General features: G+C 41.4%; 1 protein-coding gene across 4 annotated transcripts in view; it reads left to right on the forward strand.

Moving 5' to 3' along the window:
- Positions 1 to 24616, forward strand: part of sfmbt2 (Scm like with four mbt domains 2) — a 226853-nt gene extending 202237 nt beyond the window's left edge. For 3 of the 4 annotated variants that reach the window (XM_063072736.1, XM_063072738.1, XM_063072737.1), the window contains exons 21-22: positions 3840 to 3968; positions 19313 to 24616. In XM_063072736.1, coding sequence (XP_062928806.1) covers positions 3840 to 3968; positions 19313 to 19459 — 276 coding nt within the window. In that variant the 3' untranslated portion in view covers positions 19460 to 24616. The remainder of the gene's footprint in view (positions 1 to 3839; positions 3969 to 19312) is intronic. The other variant, XM_063072739.1, reaches the window with a different exon arrangement.
- The last annotated feature ends 648 nt before the right edge of the window (positions 24617 to 25264 follow it).

Consider the following 25264-nt stretch of genomic DNA (forward strand, 5'->3'; position numbering starts at 1 on the left):
ATCACAAAATAAATAAATCAATAATACAAAATAGGAAAGGAACAGCGAGATAGTGTTCATGAACTGTTAAGAAATCGGATGGCAGAGGAAAGAATGTTATTCCTAGTTCAGTAAGTGCAGATAGTCGGACATCTGTACCTCCTCCCTCATGGTTGTAACAAGAAGAGGTCACGTCCCAGATGGACAGAGCTGGCGAGGTCTACAACCGTCTGCAGCCTCATGTGCGTTGGTCCCTCTATACTCGGTGTGATGCAGCCAGCCAGAATACTTTCCATTGTTCATCTGTAGATTATCAGAATCTTTGGTGACACATCGAATCTCCTCAAACTCCTAACAAAGTAGAGCCACTGGTGTGCCTTCTTCATGATTCCATCAATGTGTTGGGTCCAGGATCGATCCTCTGAGTTGTTGGTGCCCAGGAACCTGAAGCTGCTCACCCTTCAGTGAGGACTGGTGTTTGTTCTTCCGACTTCTCCTTCTTGAAGTCCACAATCTGTTCCATGGGCTTGCTGACACTGAGCGTGAGGCTGTTGTTACGAAGCTCTTAAACCAGTCATCTATCTCAGTCCTGTATGCCTTCTCGCTGCCATCTGAGATTCTATAGCAAGTAGTGCCGCCTTTGTCCAATGTATTGAATTTACAGCACAGAATGAAGTGACTCAGCCTATCAGCCTCTTGCCAGCATTTTCCTAGAATAACTGAACTATTTATTCCCCTATCCCCCTGAAATTTTTTTTGCTTTTGGATTATTTAATCCATTTTTAAAATTTCATTTCTTTAAAGATGCAGCGTGGCAACAGGTCCTTCTGGCCCAATGAGCCCTCACCCCTCAATTACACCTATATGACCTGTTAACGTACTAACCAGTATGCCTTTGGAATGTGGGAGGAAACCACAGCGCCCAGAGGAAACCCACATGGTCACGGGACAAATGTACAAACTCCTTGTGGATAGCAGTGGGAATCGAACCTGGGTCACTGGTACTTTAATAAGCACTTTGCTACTGTGTCACCATTTTATTTCATTCCACCCCTCTCGATGGGTAGCATTTTTTCCCATTGTCACTGTGCATTGTCACTATTTCCCTTCCTATTGCCTTTGGTTCTTTTTCCTGTCACCTTGAGTTTGTGCCCTTATCTTCTCTCCCCTTCTCCAGATTCTCCATGACTTTGAACACTTGTATCAACCAGTAACTGGTCTTGAAAATGTAAAATAGATATTTGAAATAAAACAATTGCTGGAGGCATCCAGTAGAGCTTCAGAGAACCAGATATCAGATTGCTGACACTGGTATAATTTGTATGGAGTTCACATGGTCTCCCTGTGACCCATGTTACAGGAGCTTCCTCCCACAAACATATGCAGGTTAGTTTAATTGGCAGCTTTAAGTTGCCCCTGGTGTGTAGGCGGCTGGAAAAGTCTAAGGGGTTGGGGGGGGGGGGCGGGAGAGTTAGAGAGTCATAGAGTTATACTGCACCAAGGCAGGCCCTTCAGCCCAACTCATCCATGCTGACCAAGGTGCCTTCCTGAGGTCACGTTTGCCTGCATTTGGATTGACCTTATCACTCTAAATTTACCTATCCATGAATCAGTCCACATATCTTTTCAAGTGTTGCAACTGTAGCTACCTTACCACTCGTGGAGAAAATGAGAATATAGAAATGGGTGGTTAATGGCCAGTATGATTTTGGGATGGGGGGTGCTGAAGGACCCCATTCTGTACTGTTCCCCTCTGACTCTGAGATCAAGCAGCATTCCTTCAGCAGACAGGGTTAGCATGTCAGGTCATTCTCATTGGGTGTTCATCAGAACAAAGGCTACGGTCAAGCTGCTTACATCACAGAAGCTATGGATAAACAACAGTTTACAGCACAGCTGTAAGATCAGGGTTCAGTTCCTGCAACTGCCTATAAGAAGCTTGTACGTTCTCCCATGGCTGCTTGGGTTTCATCCGGGTGCTCTGGCGGTGCAGACTTGAAGGGCCGAATGGCCTACTCCTGCACCTGTTTCCTATGTTTCCTCCCAGCTACCGAAGACGTCCAGGTTAGAGTTGGTAAGCTGTGGGCATGCTGTGTTGTTGCTGGATACATGGCAACACTTGCAGGCTGCCCCCAGCGCATCCTCAACACAAACAACGCACTTCAAATAAAGGTCATCTTTAAATCTTTGGCCTAGTGTCTGGCTGCCCAGGCCTTTAATCCACAAACTTGAGTTCATATCCCACCATAACAATTCAATTGCAGTGTTGCAGACCATGATTATTATCATTAACAAGTTGTTGGTAGAGTTGTACAGCACAGAAATAAACCCTTCAATCCAAATTGTCCATGCCAATCAGGGTGAGATAGTCCCATCAGGCCCATAAGGCCTCTAATTCTTTCCTATCCATGGTTTTATTTTTTTTAAAAAAGAAGCATCTCTAAGTATATCAGGAGCAAGAGGGGAACAGGGAGAGAGCAGGTCTCCTTAAAGGGGTAATCCGAATAGGTGAGGTCCTAAATGACTATAATGTTATAATCATCTATACTCACCACAGAGAAGAATATGCAAGATGCAAGAGTTCAGGGAAGGATACTCAGATGATCTGGTCAGTATTATGAAGGAGGGGGTGTTATATATCATGGGACACAATGGGATCAAAGAAGAGATAGCTTGGGCCCTGATTTGATGTATCTTCACTATCCCTGACAAAGTACCACAAGACATGGGAGCAGAATTTGGACAATCAGCCCATTAAGTCTGCTCCACATTTCCATCATTGCTGATTTGTTTTTCCTGTCAACCCCATTCTCCTCCCTTCTCCCTGTAAGTGTTGATGCCTTTACTAATCCAGAGCCTATCAACTTCCCTTTAAATATACCACATGACTTGGCTTCCACTGCCATCTATTGCAATGGGTTCCATAGATTCACCATCCTCTGGCTAAAGAAGTTCCTCCTCGTCCTTGCAATCCTGGAAGGATAACTAATCTTCTTCCATTATTTAAGAAAGGCAGCAAGGGTAAGCCAGGTAACTGCAGGTCAGTGAGCCTTGTATCAGTGCTAGGGAAATTATCAGAGAGCATCCTAAGGGACAGGATTTGTGTATGCTTGAAAGGGCAGGGAGAGTGTGATATCATGGTTTTGTGGGAGGGAAATCCTGCCTCATTAATTTGTCTGAATTTTTTTCAGGAACTAATGAATTATATTAATAATAGTGCAGTAGATGTTGTCTATATGGAATTCATTAAAGCATTGGACAGGATAGGTAAGGTAGCCTGGTCCAGAATGTGAAGGCACATGGGATCCAAGGCAAATCGGCCCAGAATTAAGAGGCAGAGGCTGGTGTTGAAAAGATGCTTTCCTAATTGGAAGTCTCTGATCAGAGGTATACTGTGGTGAACACTGTGGAGAACCTTGGAATTTGCTATCAAGATTTGGTGGAATCAGATACAGTTGCTCTCATTAAGAGGCATTTGGACAAACGCTTGATAAGACATAGGATGCAGTACCAATGTAGGCAAATAGGGTTGGGGTAGATGGGTAAAGATGCTGACGTGGACAGGGAGCATTGAAAAGCTTTTTTCTGTATGACTGACTGAAAAGAAAACACAATGTGATAGAATTCTACTTCTACGTTTTTAATAACTAGAAGCAGTGAAGGAGAGTTCATTAGCCATATGGGTGTGTGTATTTTACTGCTGGTAATTTTAGGTGGCCTGATTTTGAAAGGATAAATACAGCCTTAAAAGAAGTAAGTATATAATTTAGGGTTGAAGAAACCTCCGCAATATAATTTTGAAAATGTTATTTCTATTATAGTGCAGTAATTAATCAATTCGGTGTTTTGTGTCCATGTAGGAAATTAGGCAGAGTGAAGAGGATAAACTCGTTCTGGAGAGTAATCCCCTGGAATGGTCAGTGACTGACGTTGTTAGATTCATAAAGTCCACCGATTGTGCACCTCTGGCTAAAATATTTCAGGAGCAGGTAATTCTACAGAATGATTCCTTTAAAATTCAAAAGCTCGATGGTACTTTATTCAGTCTTCCTTGCATTAACTAAGTTACCTTCCACAATCAGAACAGAGAGGAAAATATCTATAGTGTTACTAATGGCTTATTTTGTTAAAAAAAAACTCAAAAATCAAGATATTTCTTCCATGATTTGCTTGTCATTTGTAAGGTATACAAGATGTGTCTATATTTTCCCTTTTTTGCTGCAGTTTGACCCGATTTCCATGGTAACATGCTTAGCTGGGAGAATCTGATCTGCCCCTCTCTGTGTCCCCAGAGGAAAGAGGCAACCTGATCTAATCTTTGGTGTACGATAGACAATCTGTCTTTTAGTTCTGACTGTTACTGAATGCACCAAACAAAAGACGTGATGCAACGTGCTGAGTCTTATCGTCTATCATGCTTAGGAGAAGATACCTAGCTTGTAAAATGTGACCAGGCAGCCGGTGTTGTGTTTTCGTTTATAATCGTACTTGAAGTATGAGATTGGAGAACCTCGATTGTGAACTAAGTGCCAAAATCAATGAACAGAGATCATTTAAATGTAATCCATTTCGAGATATTTGTGTGCTAATGAGGGGAAAGTTACGGTGCGATATAATGTGATTAAAGAGTATTTAATTATAAGCAAGATTACTGATGGATTGCACAACAGTGTCTAGCTGCTTCATTCACACCATGACCAGTTGGCTGGACTAGGGTATAGAATTCAGACCTGCTCCCACAGGTTGCACTAGTTTGTTGTGGTGCTGTTTTCACTCAAATCTGCAAAGTAGGAAGTTTTCTGAGCACGAATGCATTTTGCTATCCATGATCCTTCCCACTGGTTAAAAATGTAATATACTGAAAGCAGCCACTCGTAAGACATAGGAGCAGATTTAGGCCATTTGGCTCATTGAGTCTGCTCCACCAGTCCATTGTGGCTAATAAACCTGCCATGATGGAATGGCGAAGCAGATTTCTTGGGCCGAGAGCCCTGTTTCTGTTTCTGTGTCTTATGGTCTTATTATACTTCTCAACCCCATTCAGCAGCCTTCTCCCTGTAACCTTTGACACCCTTCCTATTCAAGAACCTATCAACTAACTGCTTTAAATATGCCCAATCACTTGACTTTCACAGGCAGTTTGGACTACACGTGGTGGAGTTTTCCTGTCCCACCACAGTGCAGTTTCTGTACTGTACAGTGATACAGCATGTTAGGCTGCTCTCTACTACACATCTGTAGAAGGCCATGAGTATTGATGTGCATCATCCAGCTCCCTTTAGCCTTTATTGTATTCTTAAATAAGGAATATTTTATGAAGCAATTTTTTCCCTTTAGAGCACTGAATGCTTTTATGATTCTGAAAATAAGTTGTGAAACGATGCGGAAGGGGGATGATTCAAGTTGAAATAATTTTGGGCTCTTTCTGTTGGTTTGCCAATTATACCGAGCTTCTTCCTCTGTTTTCATGGTGTACGTATGAAGCGTGTATCCTGAAATCACACAGTGCCATTTTATGTTTTCAGTCACAGGTCAGTGATGCACAGTTTAACATACCCTAGGTATGTGGCAAGATGTGAATTTTGTTTAAATTAGCATAGAAACAGTATTTACTCCTCTGGAAGAAATGCTGAAAAGGCAATGATTTAAATCACCACAGAATGCTTTGACTAGTCTTCAAATTTGCAGTGGAAATTATGCAGTGATAAGCTGCACATATTCATTACAGTGGGTAGCATGAGTCATTCTAACCATGCAAAGAACATTTTTTTTCTCCTTGATAATTAAGATATTAAAATCAGTGGTTAATTATGTCTCATCATAGATTCATTTGAGTGTTTATATAAACTTCCTTGAATTAATTTCACCATGAAAATAGTTTTTTTAAACAGATTTTCTCACCAATTCCACACTCTTCTCAATTAATTTTCACATTTTATATAGAATCTGCCACAATTCCTTAGTGTAACATCAGCTGCATTATTAGAAACCTATATTCATTGTGGGGCAGTTTCAGAAGGGCAGCTTTAAGATTAAAATCTTGCTCGAACATGTAACTTATTATAGACACACGGAGGTATAATTGTTACACTGGTCTTTCTGTGCAATTCTGAAGAAAATTATGATTTTTTTTCAATCTTTATTTACAGACATGGCATTGTCATGGTTAAGATTAAAACCATAGTTAGTTAGTTCAGCCCATCGCCCCTACTGGGGCATAGGGCTGCCAACAGCAGGCACTTGAGTCTTCTGTTCTGGGCCAGTAGAAGGTTAAACAAACCAGTAGCTACCACGGTTTTGCAGCTTTCACCACAAGGCTTTGTGCACCTTCTAGGTGAAGATTTTCCCTCTTCCCAAAGTCCCAAAAGGTTTTCTGGAGCTCTTTTGGCATATCTTTAGCCCTGGTCTTTTACGGGATGGGATTGCTAGTCCCATGACCAACCCTCCTCATTTTGCAGCCAAGCTAAGGGGGTAGCTCGTTTAGAGGCTGATTTGGGATCCACATGGCCGCAATGTTAGTGTGGATTTCCTTAACGGAGAACACTTGTGCATGACTCTGTTTAACACAGCTAGGCTGATGCACGGGCATCCACCACGTGATTCTTGACAGATCGGGCTCGGGCTCGGGGTCAAGGTCAAGTAGCGTGGAATGCAAGACAAGTGGGGACCCTTCAGTGCTGTAGCTTTCCTCTGCCCTCACTGCTCCTGTGATGTGTCGTCATCTTCCACTAGTTCCACCATTGAGCTCTTGGTTGGGATGCCCCTTGTCTGGAAACTCCCCATTGACCTTACCACCATGGGTGACCCTACCGGGAGCTAAGCTCCAGATAGCCAGACTCCAGATGGCATTGCTCTTGGGATCTCAGGAACTCACAAGCCTCTCCATCACGACAAGGTCGATCTTTGAGAGTATTTGTGGAACGCTCTGCCACAGACTGCGGTGGAGGCCAAGTCCATGCATATATTTAAGGCAGAAGTTACTCGTTTCCTGGATTGGTCAGAGCGTCAAAGATGGCGAGAAGGCAGGTATATGAGTTTGAGTGGGATCTGGGATTAGCCATGATGGAATGGGGGAGCAGACTTGATGGGCTGAATGGCCTAATTCTGCTCCTATGTCTTATGGTCTTAGCGAGTATTATGGAGCAAGTGGATGACAGCTGTGGTGAGGGGAACATCATAAAAAAGACATCAGACTGCTGATGTTGCATCTGCAAGTTGTTTGGTTGGTTTGAGCCCTCAGCTCCCAAGTGGAGCATAGGCCATCGATGACCTCCCATCTCCATCATCGATGGTGTGTTTGGAGTTCATCGATGTTTCTGTAATCCATTGTATCCACTGTACAGGGGATCGGCCTGTACAGCTTCACCAGAGCCCTGTTGGCCGGCCTTACCCATCTCCACCTCTCAAGATGGGGACGTAAGGTTGGGCCTTGAGAGGCACCTGCAGGCTGTGCCATGTTGATATTACTGTGCGAGATCTTTTATCAATAAGGAAAAAGAGTTTCCTGTGTTGTTAGTAACAAGCTAAGTTAGGTTTATTTAGTACTTGTTCATGACTCAGAACATTCCAAAGTGCTTCATTGCTTTGTTTTACAAACACGCAGTGGTCAGTGTGGTGGTGATGGAAGTATGGAGCCAATTTTCATACAACAAGCTGCCACCAACAAGAGTCTGGTACTGGCCAGATAATCTGTTTTTTGAGGAGTAACAATTGCCCAGTACTTGCCTGTGCCTCTTCGTAAGGTGTTCAAAGATCATGTACCTGAGAGAACAGGACGACTATGCACACGAGGTTCTGCAGATGCTGCAAATCCTCGGCAACACACACAAAACCTGGAGGAACTGAACAGGACAGGCAGCGTCTCTGGAGAAGAATAAGCAGTCGAAGTTCCAGGCCGAGGCCCTTCATCGGGACTAGAAAGGAACGGAGCAGAAGGTGGGAGGAAGGGGAGGAGTACAAACTGGCTAGTGATTGTTGAGACCAGGTGAGTGGGTAGGGGAGGGCGATGAAGTTTGGAGGTGAGGGGGGAAAGAGGTAAAGGAGTGAAGAGGGAGGAATCTAATAGGAGGCGTCAGTGGACCATGGGATAGAAGGAAAGAGGAGGGACACTATTGGGAGGTGATGGACAGGTGAAGAGAAGGGGTTAGAAGGTAACCGCAACAGGAAAGTGGATAAAGAGAGAAGGGAGGGGAGATAAATTAGCGGAGGTTTGAGAAATCGTGTTCGTGCCATCAGGTTGATGGCTCACTGGTGAATTGTCACCAAGAAGGGCTATTTGGGGCCTAGAATAGTGGTAAGTGAGGAGGTTCAGCAGTAGGTATGGCACTTGTCACAGACTCTATAAGCTTTCCCTCATTATTAGACTCTTACTTATTATCTTTCTCAACCCCATTCTCCTGCCTTCTCCCCGTAACCTTTGATGCCCTTACTAATCGAGAACCTTTCAACCTTCACCGTAAATATACACAATGACTTGTTCTCCACAGCTGTCTGTGGCAGTGAATTCTAAAGATTCAGTACCCTCTGGCTAAGGGAATCCCTCCTCATCTCTGTTCTAAAGGCACGGCCAAATATTCTAAAGCTGTGCCCTCTAGTGCTAGACTCCCTCTATTATAGGAAGCATTCTCTCCAGGTACACTCTCTCTAGGCATTTCAATATTTGATAGGATTCAGTGAGTTCCCCCTTCCTCCCCCCATTCTTCGAAATGCCAGTGAGTACAGGCCTAGAGCCATTAAATACCCCTCATGTGAATAGGGGATATTAGGATCCAGTTCGGTGTACATAAATATGAATATAAATATAAATATGTTAATCTGTGTTTCAAAAGAAGTGAATTTAAACTTTATCGAGTGAATGTCAGTCTGCGTGAAAGCGTTGTTTATTATTTAGAGATGCAGCCTAGTAACGGGCCCTTTCAGCCCAACAAACCCGCATTGCCTGATTTGCGTCTATGTGACCAATTAACCTGCTAACCTGTACGTCTTTGGAAAGTGAAAGGAAACTGGAGCATGAAGAGGAAACCCATGCAGTCACGGGGAGAATGTACAAACCCTTACGGACAGTGACAGGAATTGAACCTGGGAAGCAGGCGGTGCAAGAGCCTTCGGCTAACCGTTACTCCTACTTCCTTCAAAAAATGAAATTCTAAGAAGTGAGCAATTTGAGGTGCATAGTCAGTGGAAGGAGAAAGGTGATTCTGAACTTTTAAAACCTTGGTTTTTGACCTGGAGGCAAGTTTTGTGATGTGTTATAAACTGAGGTGACCAGTAAGCTTGCTGCTTAAATCTTGAAGGATTTAACTACATGGCTGTCTTCTGTGCTGTTCCCACTCACAGGCTAATTAATTGACAAGCTGTAAGGCCACACAGCACTGCAACAATTTAGCTCTAACCTAATATCCAAATGAATATTTTATAATCACCTGTACAAAGGCTGCTTACACTCAACAGGTATCTAAATCTTTAAAACTAATTGGCAAAATAATGTGGAGATTTTGGATGGGCTGGGCAATATTAATGTTATATAGTAGTTCAATTGGTTGGAAGATTTAGATTCAGTTACCATCCTTACTTTATTTGAGCTCAGCCCGGCTCCTTATTCTGGCTTCTTCCCCTGTTCCTTTCCAGTCCTGATGAAGTGTCTCGGCCCAAATCGCCGACTGTTCATTCCTCTCCGTAGATGCTGCCTGACCTGCTGAGTTCTTCCCCCATTTTGTGTGTGTTGCTCTGGATTCCTGGCATCTTCAGAATCTCTTGTGTTTACTATTTGTTTGCCAAGCCTTAAGTTCAAAATTCGTTGAGGCAAAATAAAAAACAACATGATGAAGCCACGCTCAGGTTGGAGGAGCAAGACCTTATACTCCCTCTGGGTAGCCTCCAACGTAATGGCATGAACACTGATTTCTGGAACTTCTGATAATTGTCCCCGCCCCCGCCCTCACCATTCCCCATTAACTGTTTCCCTCTCCCACCTTATCTGCTTACCTGCCCATCATCTCCTTCTGGTGCTCCACCCCTTTTCTTTCTGCCATGGCCTTCTGTCCTCTCCTATTAGATTTCTCCTTCCCTAGCCCTTTATCCCTTTCACCGATCAACTTCCCAGCTCTTTACTTCACCCCTTCCTCTCTCCCTATCATCCAACACCTTGTACTACTTCCTTCCCTCACCCTCCCCTCAACTTCTTACTCTGACTCCTCCCCTCCCTTTCCAGTGCTGATGAGGAGTCTTAGCCTGAAATGTCAAGTGTTTACTCTGCCATAGTTGCTGCCTGGCTCGCTGAGTTCCTCCAGCATTGTGCGTGTGTCGCTCTGGATTTCCACCATCTGGTGGAAATCTGCAGGTTATCTGATGTATCTCAATAAACAGGACAGAAAACTCCTGTTTGTCCTCCAAATTAAAGCATTGAAAATGGACGCTATCCACTTTATATAGGTAGAACCCATTAAATGTGGGTGGTGTGTGAATAGATTCTTTACTGACTGTCCTCGGAGATCTTGCAAAATATGCAGCTTTATCAAACTTGAAAACACTAATTAGTGGAAGCTTAATAACCCTGAGGCTGGAATCTAATAATTCTCTAGTAGACCACGTTCTATAGGGATAACTGACACAGAAGAGAACAGCACATACTTTATAAATTACCCTTATTGTTTTATTTGAATGCCGCAGTCAATTATATTATTTGGAATGACCTAATAAAAATTAAATTAATACTTCTAATGGTCATTAAGAGGCAAGCTTAACGATGCTTGATAGTAGTGAACTACATTACCTCACAGATCAGATCAATGTTTAAAGAGCTTCTGCTGTCACAGATTTGTTGATTGTGGCTCATTTCATATGAATAACATTGTTGTAAGTCTGAATAAATTTGCATTTAACTGCAAACCCATCTTTAAGTTTGGTTTGTGACCATTGGGACATATTATCTGGGACCCAGCAAGGTTTGCCTGTAACTTGCTCTCAGAGGCCACATTATTAGGTACCTCCTATACCCAGTAAAGTGGCCACTGAGTATGTGTTGTTTATGCTCTTCTGCTGCTGTAACCCATCTGCTTCAAGGTTCAATGTGTTGGTGTGTTCAGAGATGCTCTTCTGCACACCATTGTTGTTTGAGTTACTGCTGTCTTCCTGTCAGTTTGAGCCAGTCTGACTTCTCTCATTAACAAAGGGTGTTTTTGCGCACAGAACTGCCACTCACTGGATTTTTTTGGGGTTTTCGCGCCATTTTCTGTAAACTCTGGAGATTGTTGTGCATGAAAACCCCAGGTCAGTGGTTTCTGAGATACGCAAACCACCCCATCTGGCACCAATAGTAATTCCATGGTCAAAGTCACTTAGGTCACATTTCCTCTCCATTCTCATGTAACAACAACTGAACCTCTTGACCACAGCTGCGTGCTTTTATGCATTGGGTTGCTGCCACATGATTGGCTGATTAGATATTTGTATAAACCTAATAAAGTGGCCACTGGGTGCGAGTGATGTTCCTTGCAGTTCAAAGATCTCATTACCTCATTATGTAGTACTCTGCTGTTGATGAAATAAAAATTCTCCCAGAGGTTGTAAACTTAAATAAAAAATGCCAACAAATTAAAATTGCACCTTGCCTTGATTTTTCACAAAATTATCCACAAAGAATTATTTGTTCTGCAGAACACAAACACGACAAATCACTGCTCCAATAATAAAGCTATATAATCCAATTGCTGTACATTTTTTTTAAAAAATCTGATACAAATAAGAGCATTTACATTTAAGCCAGCATTGCAGTAGTGTGACCAAAACAGATGCAGTAACGTCTAAGCAGCAAATTTGCAAACCTTTGCTCACCCCGCTCCCATGGCTCACCAAGTGCTGATAATTCCCTGGCAAACTGCTCGAGTTTTTATTGGGGAGCGGGAGGAGGAGTTGCCAAGATAACAGCTGCTATAGACAATGAAGGGAGTGAGTGACAGGATGCCAAACAGGGTTAACTCAGCCTTGACAATGGTCCGTATGATCTGGACGGAGATACAAGGAAAGGAATTTGCAGCTTCACCAAAAGCATTGAGGTAAGCCTGCGGCTTACTTTAATCTACGGATGCACAGAAATAATAGCCATTGCAAAGGATAATTTTTTGAATAAAGCATTAAGTTATGAATAAATGTAGAACATTCTTCTCAAATGTCAGTATTCCAAAGGGACTTTGAACTGGAATACATTTTATCCATTTTTTTCTCTTTATGGAAACTGATATAAATGAATAATTAAAATGAAATGTTTTAAAAGCAAATGAAGGCCATCAAATAGTTTTCTTTACACCCAAGAACATAACTGGCCATTTAGTTCAAATCATGTCAAAAGGGAAAAAACTTTGCCAAGGGGGGGAAGAAAAGCAGATGCTGGAAGACCAAAATACAGTCAGAAATTACTGAAAATCATCAGAAGTTTGGCAGCATCTTTGAGGACAAAAAAAAAACAAGATGTCAATGGCCTTTCATCAGAGCACTCACCAACCTGAAATACAAACATGCTTTATCTTTCCACAGATGCTGCCTGACCTAGTGAGTGTTTGAAATGTTTTTATTTTTAATCTTGGAACCTTTGCCCAGTGGGAAATTCGTACTAAAGACATATTCACAGCGCAGTCCCAGTAAAGGGTCTGGGCCCGAAACGTTGAATATTTACTCATTTCCATAGATGCTGCCTGGCCTGCTGAGTTCCTTCAGCATTTTGTGTGTGTGTGTGTGTTGCACATATTTCCAGTTTTGGTTTTCGTGAGCATTTTGATACATTCAGGATTGAATAAAAAAGTACATTCCTTAACACAGTGTAACCACTGATGATGTATTTAAAGGATATTCCAAATGCAAATGAAATATTGTGTCAGCAGTTAACATCTGTTTTTATTTTGAATGGGCTAAAGAGCAAAGCTCCTCCAAAAGTCCTAGTCACTCAGCTCCACGATCTCCGTAGAGACTTGCGTGGTGATACAATTAGGTAGGAGAGCGGAAGCAAGTTTATTGTAGACTCAGAGTGTAGATGCTGGAAATCTGGAGCAACATACAACATGCTGGAGGAACTCAGCAGGTCACGCAGCATCTGATGAGGGAAGTGAACAGCTGATTGAGCATTAATGTGAGCAATTGGGAAAAGCAGAATTCTTAAGGGAAAACTGTCTGCAGAGATGCTCTTCAGTTGCATGAGAGTTAAGATCTCAGTTTCTTGATTAAAAACATATTATGTATTTACTGCAGACTCGTTTATCCTCCTGCCTTTGACGGGTAATTGGTCACCAGAATGGAGACTCCACACTTATCTAATGAGTTTCTATAATTGTCTGCTTTGGCTTCTGATGCAAACCAAATTCTTAGAGATACTGCGTCTCCAATGGGACATCAGTTATGTAAACATAACCACAACAGAATTGTCCTGTGGACCTTTTGGGGCTCATTTTCAATTAAGTAGTCCTTCATTTCTTCCTGAGTACTCCAAGATGTGACCGGGTAAACACATGGAAGTCCTTTAAAGATAAAGAGTAGCGTTTTTTTTCCCCCACATGCACATCAAAACATACGGTCAAATACGTAGTTTCACACCAACGACCAAGACAGCACAAGGATGTGGCAGCCGCACACCCGGCACCAACATTGCATGCGCACAACTTACTAACCATAACGGTCCGTCTTTGGAATGTGGGAGGAAACTGGAGCACCGGGAGGAAACCTACATAGTCACAGGGAGAACGTACAAACTCTATACAGATAACAGCACGAATTCAACCCTGATCACTGTCGTTGTAGAGTGTTACACTGCCTGCTGTGCTGCCCTACTGCATGGTCTGGGACATGATTCATTTGCTGTTATTTTGGCATTGCATGCGCATGAAATCAGAGGCAACTTACACATCTATTGTGCCATTAACAGAGTAAAACATCCCTAGTTACTCCACAGGAGTATTTTGATACTGAGCTATCCAGGAGCACATTAAGATAAAGTACCAAATACTTGGCCAAACGGGTAGTTTTTAATTGAGGAATCTGTAAAATGATTGAGTTGAGCCCAAGGATCGGTGTAGATTCAAGAGCAAAGGTTTTGGCCTTTCTTCATCCAGCTTGTGTTTGTAGCCGTCCCTTTTCGCTCAGCTTCCTGGTGCTCATTCTGGCCGCAATACTGTCTTCTCTACTTGCCTCTCCATCGAGGGAAAGACATAACAAGATGCTACGTTGTTCGTTCACAGCAAGGCTCAATGCTAATCAGTATGCAGGAATTACAGTAGCATACAAAATAAGGTAGACAGTAGTGTAGCAGTTAATGCTTTACTGTGCTAGCTGTAAGGTCAGGGGTCAATACTTGCCATTGTCCGTAAGGAATTTGTACGTTCTCCCTGTGACCGTGTGAGGCTTCCTCTGGGTGCTCCAGCTTCCTCCCACTTTCCAAAGACGTACAGGTTAAGGTTAATAGGTTGTGGGCCTGGAAGCATAGCAACACTTGTGGGCTGCCCCCAGCACATCCTTATTGCAGAAAGCATGCATTTCACTGTGTGTATTGATGTACATGTGATCAATAAAGCTAATCTTTATGCTGGAGGAGCACAGCAAATTAGGCAGCATCTGCAGAGTGAAATGAACAGTCGAAGTTTTGGGCCGAGATCCTTCATCAGATTTCCATCATCTGCAGTATCTCTTATGTTTTTACAAGAATTGTACACTCAGTGGCCACTTTATTGGTACACCTGCTTGTTAATGCAAATGTCTAATCAGCCATTTCTGCGGGTGAAAACGCATGGTGAATGAGAGAGGTCAGAGGAGAATGGCCAGACCGATTCAAGCTGAGAGGAAGGCGACAATAACACAAATAGCCGCCCGTTACAACACTGGTGTGCAGAAGAGCATCTCTGAAAGCACAGTGCATCAAACCTTGAAGTTGATGGGCTACAGCAGCAGAAGAGCACGAACATAAAAACATAGAAAACCTACAGTACAATACCAGCCCTTTGGCCCACAATGCTGTGCCGGACATGTGCTTAGTTTAGAAATTACCTAGGGTTACCCATAGCCCTCTATTTTTCTAAGCTTCATGTACCTATCCAAGAATCTATTAAAAGACACTTGTGTATCCGCCTCCACCACTGTTGCCAGCAGCCCATTCTACGCACACAAAACTCTCTGCAAAAAGAACAACTTACCCCTGACATCTCCTCTGTACCTACTTCCAAGCACCTTAAAACTGTGCCCTCTCGTGCTAGCCATTTCAGCCCTGGGAAAAAAACCTCTGACTATCCACACGATCAATGCCTGTCATCATCTTGTACACCTATGTGGCCACAAAGTGTAATTCTCTTGAAACTATCCGGTGAATGGCCCTGTGCTTCAGCAGAAAAAAATAATTGGCAGAAATGAAACCAATAAGTATGCGGTTTTCCTTTTTAAAAAAATAAATTGAAGCCAGTAACAATCAAATTGGAATTAAACTTACAGGACTCTGTTCTGGAGATTTTTTTTTGGAGGAATTATAAAATCCACTGATGACATTGCTGACTGTTTGAATGGTCATGTAGCCTGTTAATGGTTGTTTAGCTCCACTAATCTGGTCATTTTTACAGCTTTCTTGCTCTTTATCCACAGTCAGTAGTGAAGATCAAACCTCCCTGTGGTGCATGGAACATAATGGAGGCTTTTTTAACCTCACTTCCAACAAAGATGATGAAAAGCAAACCAATGTAGTGGCCATTACAGAGACTTGGCTGGCACCAGGGCAGGAGTGGATTCTCAATATTCCTGGATTTCAGTGCTTTAAAAGGGATAGATAGGGCAGAAAAAGGGGAGGAGGGGTGGCATTAATGGTCAGTGATACTATTACAGCTACAGAAAGGGTGGGTAATGTAGCAGGATCCTCTTTTGAGTCAATACGGGTGGAAGTCAGGAACAGGAAGGGAGCAGTTACTCTACTGGGGGTATTCTATAGGCCCCCTGGTAGCAGAGATACAGAGGAGCAGATTGGGAGGCAGATTTTGGAAAGGTGCAAAAATAACAGGGTTGTTATCATGGGTGACTTTAACTTCCCTAATATTGATTGGCACCTGATTAGTTCCAAGGGTTTAGATGGGGCAGAGTTTGTTGAGTGTGTCCAGGATGGATTCCTGTCACAGTATGTGGACAGGCCAACCACGGGGAATGCCATACTAGATCTAGTATTAGGTAACGAACCGGGTCAGGTCACAGATCTCTCAGTGGGTGAGCATCTGGGGGACAGTGACCACCGCTCCATGGCCTTTAGCATTATCATGGAAAAGGATAGAATCAGAGAGGACAGGAAAATTTTTAATTGGGGAAGGGCAAATTATGAGGCCATAAGGCTAGAACTTGCGTGTGTGAATTGGGATATGTTTTTGCAGGGAAATGTACTATGGACATGTGGTCGATGTTTAGAGATCTCTTGCGGGATGTAAGGAATAAATTTGTCCCGGTGAGGAAGATAAAGAATGGTAGGGTGAAGGAACCATGGGTGACAAGTGAGGTGGAAAATCTAGTCAGGTGGAAGAAGGCAGCATACATGAGGTTTAGGAAGCAAGGATCAGATGGGTCTATTGAGGAATATAGGGAAGCAAGAAAGGAGCTTAGGAAGAGGCTGAGAAGAGCAAGAAGGGGGCATGAGAAGGCCTTGGCGAGTAGGGTAAAGGAAAACCCCAAGGCATTCTTCAATTATGTGAAGAAAAAAAGGATGACAGGAGTGAAGGTAGGACCGATTAGAGATAAAGGTGGGAAGATGTGCCTGGAGGCTATGGAAGTGAATACTTTTCTTCGGTATTCACCAATGAGAGGGAACGATGATGGTGAGAACAACATGAATGAGGTTGATGTTCTGGAGCATGTAGATATTAAGGGAGAGGAGGTGTTGGAGTTGTTAAAATACATTAGGACGGATAAGTCCCTGGGGCCTGACTGAATATTCCCCAGGCTGCTCCATGAGGCGAGGGAAGAGATTACTGAGCCTCTGACTAAGATCTTTATGTCCTCGTTGTCCACGGGAATGGTACCAGAGGATTGGAGGGAGGTGAATGTTGTCCCCTTGTTCAGAAAAGGTAGTAGGGATAGTCCGGGTAATTATAGACCAGTGAGCCTTGCGTCTGTGGTGGGAAAGCTGTTGGAAAAGATTCTTAGAGATAGGATTTATGGGTATTTAGAGAATCATGGTCTGATCAGGGACAGTCAGCATGGCTTTGTGAAGGGCAGATCGTGTCTAACAAGCCTGATAGAGTTCTTTGAGGAGGTGACCAGGCATATAGATGAAGGTAGCGCAGTGGATGTGATCTATATGGATTTTAGTAAGGCATTTGACAAGGTTCCACATGGTAGGCTTATTCAGAAAGTCAGAAGGCATGGGATCCAGGGAAGTTTGGCCAGGTGGATTCAGAAATAGCTTGCCTGCAGAAGGCAGAGGGTGTTGGTGGAGGGAGTACATTCAGATTGGAGGATTATGACAAGTGGTGTCCCACAGGATCTGTTCTGGGACCTCTACTCTTCATGATTTTTATTAACGACCTGGATGTTGGGGTAGAAAGGTGGGATGGCAAGTTTGCAGATGACACAAAGGTTGGTGGTGTTGTAGATAGTGTAGAGGATTGTCAAAGATTGCAGAGAGACATTGATAGGATGCAGAAGTGGGCTGAGAAGTGGCAGATGGAGTTCAACCCGGAGAAGTGTGAGGTGGTACACTTTGTAAGGACAAACTCCAAGGCAGAGTACAAAGTAAATGGCAGGATACTTGGTAGTGTGGAGGAGCAGAGGGATCTCGGGGTACATGTCCACAGATCCCTGGAAGTTGCCTCACAGGTGGATAGGGTAGTTACGAAAGCTTATGGGGTGTTAGCTTTCATAAGTCGAGGGATAAAGTTTAAGAGTCGCAATTTGGAGTACTGTGTCCAGTTCTGGTCGCCTCACTATAGGAAGGATGTGGAAGCATTGGAAAGGGTACAGAGGAGATTTACCAGGATGCTGCCTGGTGTAGAGAGTATGCATTATGATCAGAGATTAAGGGAGCTAGGGCTTTACTCTTTGGAGAGAAGGAGGATGAGAGGAGACATGATAGAAGTGTACAAGATAATAAGAGGAATAGATAGAGTGGATAGCCAACACCTCTTCCCCAGGGCACCACTGCTCAATACAAGAGGACATGGCTTTAAGGGAAGGGGTGGGAAGTTCAAGGGGGATATTAGAGGAAGGTTTTTTACTCAGAGAGTGGTTGGTGCGTGGAATGCACTGCCTGAGTCAGTGGTGGAGGCAGATACACTAGTGAAGTCTAAGAGACTACTGGACAAGTATATGGAAGAATTTAAGGTGGGGGCTTATATGGGAGGCAGGGTTTGAGGGTCGGCACAACATTGTGGGCCAAAGCGCCTGTAACTGTGCTGTACTATTCTATGTTCTACGTTCAAACGCTGATATTTCCACAAACACGAGGAAATCTGCAGATGCTGGAGATTCAAGCAACACATACACACACAATGCTGGTGGAACGCAGCAGGCCAGGCAGTCTCTATCGGTAGAGGTACTGTCGACATTTTGGGCCGAGACCCTTCGTCAGGAGTAACTGAAAGAAGAGATATTAATCTTACTATCTCTTCTTTCAGTTAGTCCTGACGAAGGGTCTCAGCCCAAAACGCTGACTGTACCTCTACCTATAGATGCTGCCTGGCCTGCTGTGTTCCACCAGCATTTTGTGTGTGTCACTAATACTTCCTCTCACAGCCGGTACTGGAGTACTGTCATTCTTATACCTCAAGCAGATGGAGGATTGGCCATAAGCGATATGAAGGGCCAAATAACCTGCACCTCCAATTTCTACATTTCAATGTTGGAAGTATTTTTCTTTGGTTATTTGAAGTTTCACAATCATAATGGTTCATTTATGTAACTCACTGGACTCTGGATTGTAGTGAAAATCAAAGGCAATTGGGGATTTTATTTGCCAAAACTCTACTAAGGCACCACTGTATGTTCCCATTTCCCTCAGAGATATCCATTATCTGTCCCAGAATTTTGGAAATAGTGTACTTTCTGATCATTTTCTGATGCGTGCATGGATGGGAGGGAGGAACAGGGCTTGTTTTGTGTCAAAGCTTACAGGGAGAAGGCAGGAGAATTGAGTTGAGAGGGATAATAAATTGGCCACGATGGAATGGCAGAGCAGACTTGTTGGGCTAAATGGCCTAAATCTGCTCCTGTGTTTTATGGTTTTATGGTTTACCTTTTTTTATATAGTGTGTACAAAAGGCTCTGCTGTTAAATAGTGCTGACACCATCCAGAAATCAGTAAATAACTGGAATATTTACTTTTGTCTACCCACAGGACATTGATGGTCAGGCACTGCTACTTCTAACACTGCCAACAGTCCAGGAATGTATGGAGCTTAAACTGGGTCCTGCTATAAAACTATGTCATCACATTGAACGAGTGAAGTTTGCTTTCTATGCACAGTATGCTGATATGTCATGAGTCCCTCTACTTTGTCCAGATTGGCTCTAAAAAGAACGCTGGACCAGCATGTTCTGATTGAACACAGCAAGACTGATTACCACCTGATATACAGCCAGCCGGAGAAATACTGTGAAGTAGATTTCTTGAATGTTTTTTCTTAATTTGCTGCTCGACTAAATTTGATCAATATGAAGTAATGTAACTGTAAAAGGGCCTCTTTTACTTAAAGATGGCTATTACAAGATATTTAAATCAGATCCATCTCTAATGGGCACATGAAGACAAATCAATCTAATGTGAACTACTTCCGAGATTTGCCTGGAAGTGGGAAGGTATCCATGGACTTGGATTTCGGTGATAACAGCAGCCATGTTGACGACGACTCGTAACTTGACAGGCTGAGCCTTGCTGAGACTTCAGGCTTTATTTAAATCCCTGATATTTTGGTATGATAGCAAGTGCACAGATTGGAACGAACGGAGGAGGAACAAACCGGACCTGGAAGCACTGGGCACACAACTGACAATGGTCCGTCAATCTGCTTTGTTTGTCAATTGAACAATATTTCTGTACAATCCTGCTGGCTTTTTAGATTTGGAGGTGATATGCAATTTGACAGTTGGTTCTGAGTACAATGAACTTGAGTCACAAGAAGATGCTTTAGCTCCATTGCTACTAGTGTAGAATTTAGACCAGAAGGCAGTTTTGCTACATTTTCTTCAAATTTATTGTATAAACCTATGATCAGTAGCAACCAAAAGGTTAATCCAGTGCAAGACAAATGAGAACCCAGTTACCTATAATTAACTAGAGCAGGTAATTGTAACCCAGAGCTGTGTAAGGTATTATCTCTGCAGTAATACTCATACAATTGATGTCTGAAGAGTTTGCTGACACTGGTACAATACAATCTGGTTTTTACTTCATGATTTTACAAAAAGAAAAATATAATTACCTTGATAAGTTCCTAGTGTTTAAACTCGAGTACTGGTAATTTTAAAGAACATTACTTTTTTAGTGCGTTAGCATGGGATTGTTTACAAATAACATGCCACAATTTTATATGTATTTGGGGCCAATTTAACAAGATGTTTTGACCTTCAATGTGGAGAAAACAAGGTTGGCCATGTTGTAGAGAATAAGATGAATTGCCTCAATTGGATGAATATGTACTTGCAGGAAGAATCAGCAAGCATTAGGTATAGCAGTAATTTTATAATCTTTCTCTTTGAGAGATCCCTTGTTAATGTATTTTTTTGTGGGAACTCAAAGCAGTGTATTGAAGTATTGCTCTATGCTTGCAGTGAGTCATTTCTTTATTATCATTTATCATTATGCATTTCAGTCAGCAAAACAATAAAGCAGAGAAATCAAATGCCAAACTTATTGTTTCAAAATCTTTTTACAAAGTAGAACCTGCAGTTTGAAACCCAGGTTATACAAAAATCCCTTTGAGTGTCTAGATTTTAATAATCTCAGGCAGACAAAAGTAAAATAATCGTTTGCAGTTATCTGGTTCCTTATAACATTGCCATATTTTAACAGTGCTTCACACAATGCTTAGCTGTTTTGGAGCACAGTGACTTTGTAAATGACTGAAACATTTTTACTGTGTAGATTAATTCATACTTTAGTATTAGAATTAAAATGTAATATATTTTATGTATCAAATGTTCAGAGATTAAATGTATTCTTCAAATAAGACACCCATGTTAATCACATAATTTCCATGGTTTTTTCATGCAAAAAAGTTTATTTTTAAGAAGAATAATTCTGTAATGACAGTGATTGTGTATATCACACCTTTGTAATTCCACAAGGAGTTAGGAATAGCAAGGCTTCAGTTTCCTGCACCACAGGACTTTTAATGTTGAGTGTAACTGTGGTGTTTTTTCTTTGTTACTTGACAATCCTTGTATCAGACACAGATGGTGAAGGGCTCAGGTCTGTTTCTTAACTCATTATGTTCCCCTAAGCATTAAATGACAGTCAAACTTGTTGGATATCTCAGATGATCTGCTCTCCCAACCACTGGTGTGTACTGTTCAATTTGTACACACAGGATATTTGTGTGCATTCAGAGAATGCGTTTGGTGTTTCTGCCTAGAATCAATATGGTATGTATGGTTACTGGTTCATTTTAAAGCCAGCAACTAACAAAGTTGATCCAAAGGTATTAAATGACAAGTGGCCTCGTGTGTCAGTAAGCCACATGTTTTTTACCATAAATTAGAGCTTTTCTAATCTAGCAATGGGCAAAAACAGATCTATGAGTAAAATGTCCTGTAACTTCAGACAATTAGGAACAAAATAAACACACCAAGTCAACACCCTAAATATTTCCATTCTTTTTCCTGGTGCTAGATTGCTATTTCTGGAGTAACACCATGTTGCATGTACATCCTTTGTATGAATTCTTCAGGAGTGCAAGTTTGATACTTAATTCTTAGCTCTAAAGTCCGTAAATAGAAGTGTGAGTTTAAAAAAAACGAACAAATTGCTCATTTGTCATCGGCATTATTCATAACCTTCTGTACGATGTTGTATGAGTGATACATATGCTTATCAAACACAAATCATGGTGATATAAAAATGCAGTGCAATGATTTCAACTGAGGTAATTTCAGTATGTGCAATCCTGTCCTACATTATATAAAAAAAATATATATCTTGCATAATGTGTTAATTCAATTTTCTAGTTGTCATTGGTGAAGCCTCAAATGATGTCAATATTCTGCACTAAATAAACATCTCGGTACACCATTTGGACACGAGATTCTGCAGATGCTGCAAATCCAGATTAATGCACACAAAATGCTGGAGGAACTCAACAAGTCAGGAGGCATCTACGAAAAGGAATAGGGAGTTGATCTTTTGGGTCAAGACCCTTCAGGAACGGAAAGGAAGGGGGAAGAAGCCAGAATAAGAAGGGTTGGGCATAGTGAGTAAGGAGTACAAGCTACAAGGTGATAGATAAAGCCGTGGGTGGGGGTGGGGCAAAGTGACAAGCTGGGAGGAGGTAGGTGGAAAAGGTAAAGAGCTGAAGAAGTGGTCTGATAGGAGAGGAGAATGAACCATGGGGGAAAGGGAAGGAGGAGGGGCACCACAGGGAGGTGAATTCTGGCTTCTTCCCCATTTCTTTCCAGTCCTGCTGAAGGGTCTGGAACATGGATTCCTTTCCATGGATGCTGCCTGACCTGTATACCATATGGACAAGAATGTGGCCTTGGTAAAGCTGATGTATATGCTGATGGCTTGTCTAAACATACAAGGAAGGACACTTATAAAATTAAGAATATCTTAAAAAGTAAGGATTACAAACATGATTTTTAAAGCTACCATTATCTAAAAGAAAATTACAACGGAAAAGTGAGGGGAGTAATCTTTGTTAAAATATTCAGCCTTGAATTTTAGTATTGAAACCAACTTTAATAATTTCCCTACCCACCAAATAGTATATTCAATGTTTTGGAAATCTGACTTTAGAATTTACATTTCTTTGGAAGAATTAAACATATCAACTAGACACAGTTTTGTTTGTCTGTACAGAGCTGTGAAGAACAGGGGAAAACAGTATATTTTAAAGGAATTGGAATCTGGGACTCTATTTCAGAGCAATGTGGAAATGTGTTGCAATGTATACGGTACCATTTTGCTTTTAAACCAGGAATCCATTTAATATAGCAAGAACATGTACTAGTTCGTAGCTGAAGACATTTTGTTAACTAATCCATGAGAGTTGGTAAATAGTTGCAGAAAGTACTTCGACAAGCTGTGTGTCTACTGAATGTTATGTTGACATTGGTAGGCCTGATCGGTGTTTTATTTTAAAAGCAAGAGATTCAGGAGATGCTGGAAATCCAGGAGACAAGCACAAAATGCTGGAGGAACTCAGCAGATCAGGCAGCATATATTGAGACGAATCAACAGTCAACGTTTTGGGATGTGTCTAATGAAAGGTCTGACCCTTCTCTGATGACCTTGACCCCTCATCAGTCTGAGACCAAAACACTGACTGTTTATTTATCTCCACGGGCACTGCCCAACCTGCTGAGTTCCTCCAGCATTACGTGTTTGTTTCTGTTATTTTTTTTATTTTAATGCATTAATACATAACACAATTTTTGAAAAGTGGATCTTAATTTTACCCAAGTATGATTTGCAAAATCTTGATCTGTACCATAATAAATGGCAGCATTGTTTGTATTAATGGGAGCAAGATTAAAGATAAATTAATTTCACTCATTATTATAGTATTCTGTTATATTAATCTTTTGATTTCATTCAGCCTGGTAACATTCTGAATCAAAATCAGATCAAACACCCTGAATAATAATATTAGATCACATCAGCAGATAAAGTAACAAGGTTTAAAATGGACACCACTATGCAAAAAAAAAGTGCAGGAAAATGAAATAAGTGGTAATCATTTAGAGATCTGGTAGAATTCTGCTTCAGAAAACACATCAAATGCACAATAAAAGATCAGTGTTTGTAGCTGAAATAGCAAGAATGATTGGGCAGGTAGTAAAATGCACATCGAATTTGCTACTGTCTAATTTGTGCCCGACCAAAGTTGAATTTCAACCCCTTGGTATGATGAAGGGTTTTGATGTACAAGTTACTGCAAAGCAGTTATTGCTTTTACTTTGTTAATCTTCTGTATAAATTTACAGTTTGTATATGTGCTCAAAAAATTGCACATCCCATTTTAATGTGTATATGATGAATGATGGTTATAATTTTTAAACGTAAAGCATATATCAAAGTGGTTTTTATTCCAGAACAGTGGAAAATGTACAGATGACAAATGAAACTGTGCATTGTAATAGTTTCTTGCATGTTGTTCTTAATGGACCTATATTAAATGCTGTTGCTGCTTTATTTCTGAAGGAAGATTCCTTGCGTTATTTGTCTATCTAGCCTGTTCACATTTTGTATATATTTTGAAGGTTTAAATATAGTATTTCTATGTCACCGCCTTTGTCAGGTAAAGTGCTTATGATTTCTGAAGCTCTGTTTATCTTATAAAAATTCAATAGCTGCTGGAATCTAATAAATGTACGATCCAGTAAAAGAGAAGCTATTTTGGTGAGAGTGCATTTAGTCAGAAATAATTTCAGTAAAAATATTTCAAAAGCCTGTCAAAGGACAACGATATGTCTTGGGGGGAAAATATTTAAGCTTACGTATAGACTGAATGGATGCTATGTTTAAATAAAACACCAAAGATTTACTGCAAAGGCTCAACAGGCCCACTTGATATTTCTCGATTTCCTAACAGGCTTATCTACATTTTCTAATCTGTCTGTTCAGCTGATTGGAATTTTAGATTATTTATTAGCAACAATTAATAATTTCTCTCATCTCATTATAGCTGAGCAGCTATGGAGGCAAGTGCACAGAAAATTCTGACCATGCTAACTAAGCACAAACACTGCTTATTGATAGTAAAAATAAATTACCAATGAATTAAAGAAAAAAACATTTTTCACCATGAAAATAAATGGTGAGGTATAACTCAAACTATTCAATAACCCTTTCAATATAAAGGACTCCTAAAACAATACTGGTCTTCAGTTACATTGTGTCTGTTAGGTATGATTTCTGTTGTAATGATAACTGAGGCAATTGAGGTATATAAAATAGAACATAATAACACTTGCTTTAGGAAATTGTTTATTTACACATACAAAGTCCACACCTAAATTGCCTGCCTTATTTTAAGCTTGGGGTCAAACAATGAATTCAGTCCTTGCACTTATTGCTAGTTGCAGGTCTTCAAATTAACAATCGGTTCAGGAGCTCTAGGTACATAAAGAA

This window comes from Mobula hypostoma, chromosome 20 (genome assembly GCF_963921235.1).
Source record: "Mobula hypostoma chromosome 20, sMobHyp1.1, whole genome shotgun sequence".
Classification (NCBI taxonomy): Eukaryota; Metazoa; Chordata; class Chondrichthyes; order Myliobatiformes; family Myliobatidae; genus Mobula; species Mobula hypostoma.